This window comes from Suncus etruscus, chromosome 7 (genome assembly GCF_024139225.1).
Source record: "Suncus etruscus isolate mSunEtr1 chromosome 7, mSunEtr1.pri.cur, whole genome shotgun sequence".
Lineage (NCBI taxonomy): Eukaryota > Metazoa > Chordata > Mammalia > Eulipotyphla > Soricidae > Suncus > Suncus etruscus.
Window position 1 is genome coordinate 8,411,080 of NC_064854.1, and position 1,141 is coordinate 8,412,220.

The 1,141-nt window shown below is 68.3% G+C and overlaps 1 protein-coding gene across 1 annotated transcript in view; it reads right to left on the reverse strand.

The window, feature by feature from the left end:
* FAM210B (family with sequence similarity 210 member B) overlaps positions 1-690 on the reverse strand; it is a 5,961-nt gene extending 5,271 nt beyond the window's left edge. Inside the window, exon 1 of the mRNA XM_049777042.1 lies at positions 511-690. Coding sequence (XP_049632999.1) covers positions 511-690 — 180 coding nt within the window. The remainder of the gene's footprint in view (positions 1-510) is intronic.
* Between the last annotated feature and the right edge of the window lie 451 nt (positions 691-1,141).

The window sequence follows — 1,141 nt, forward strand, 5'->3', positions numbered from 1 at the left end:
GTCGGGGGTTTCGGGGTTCCCAACGATTGGAGGAGGGTCCCAGAGATCGAGGGGATCGGGGTTCCCAAAGGTCGGGGGTCCCGGTGTGGGGGGTCGCAGAGATCGGAGGGATAGGGGTTCCCTAAGATCGGGGATTCCGGGGACGGAGGTCCCAGCCAGAGTCGGGAAGTTCGGGGTTCGGGGGTCCCAAAGATTGGGGGGCCCGGGGATCGGGGGGCCCGGAGATTGGGGGTCCCAAAGAACAGGGGGCCCCAGAGATCAGAGATCGGGGTCCCAAAGATCAGAGATCGGAAGTCCTGGGGATGGGGGGTCCGGAGATTGGGGGTCCCAGAAATCGGGGGGATAGGGGTCCCCGAAGATTGGGGATTCCGGGGGTGGAGACCCCAGAGATCGGGGTTCCCAAAGATCGGGGGTCCCGAAGATCGCGGCGCCTGAGGATCGGGGCGTGGGAGGCCAGGGTTCCGGGGGCTCGGGGTTCCCAGGGACGCGGGGCGCGGGCGGGAGACTCACCTGGCGTCCCCGGAGGTCCCCGGGGGCGGAGCAGAGCGTCCGGGCGTCCGAGCCAGGCAGCACGGAGCGCCGCGGCGGGGCCCAGCAGGAGAGGCCGGCAGCCCGAGCCCGGAGCCCGTCGCCGGCCCTGCCCGCCCGGACCGCCGCGCCGAGCAGCACCCGCACCCGCAGCCCGGCCATGGTGCGGCCGAGCAGGGGCCGAGGGCCGGGAGGCGGGGCCGAGGGCCGGGGCGCGACGCCATTGGACCTGCGTTTGAAAGGTCCCGCCCCCGGGACTGGAAGCCCGCGCGCGATTGGCAGAGCGGGCTGGCGCTCAGCGCGAGTGGGAGGAGCCCTGAGGCCTGTTTCCGCCCACTCCCTCCAGGGCGGGAGGCCGGCACGGTGGGCGGGGCTTGTCCCGCCCGGGTCACGCCCACTTCGCAGGCCACGCCCATCCGCCCTGGGGCCTAAGTCTGCAGGTCTGGGGTGCAGCTAGGTTGTAATCTCTGGGCCCAGAGGCTAATCTTGGGCCCTCCTTCGCCTGGGAGGTTTTTTGTTTTGTTTTTTTTTCTGCCCTGTAGAAAATGTAGGGAGCTCAGAGGAAGGAGAAACACATGTGGATGAATTATTTAGTGAAAGATTATCTTAAAAA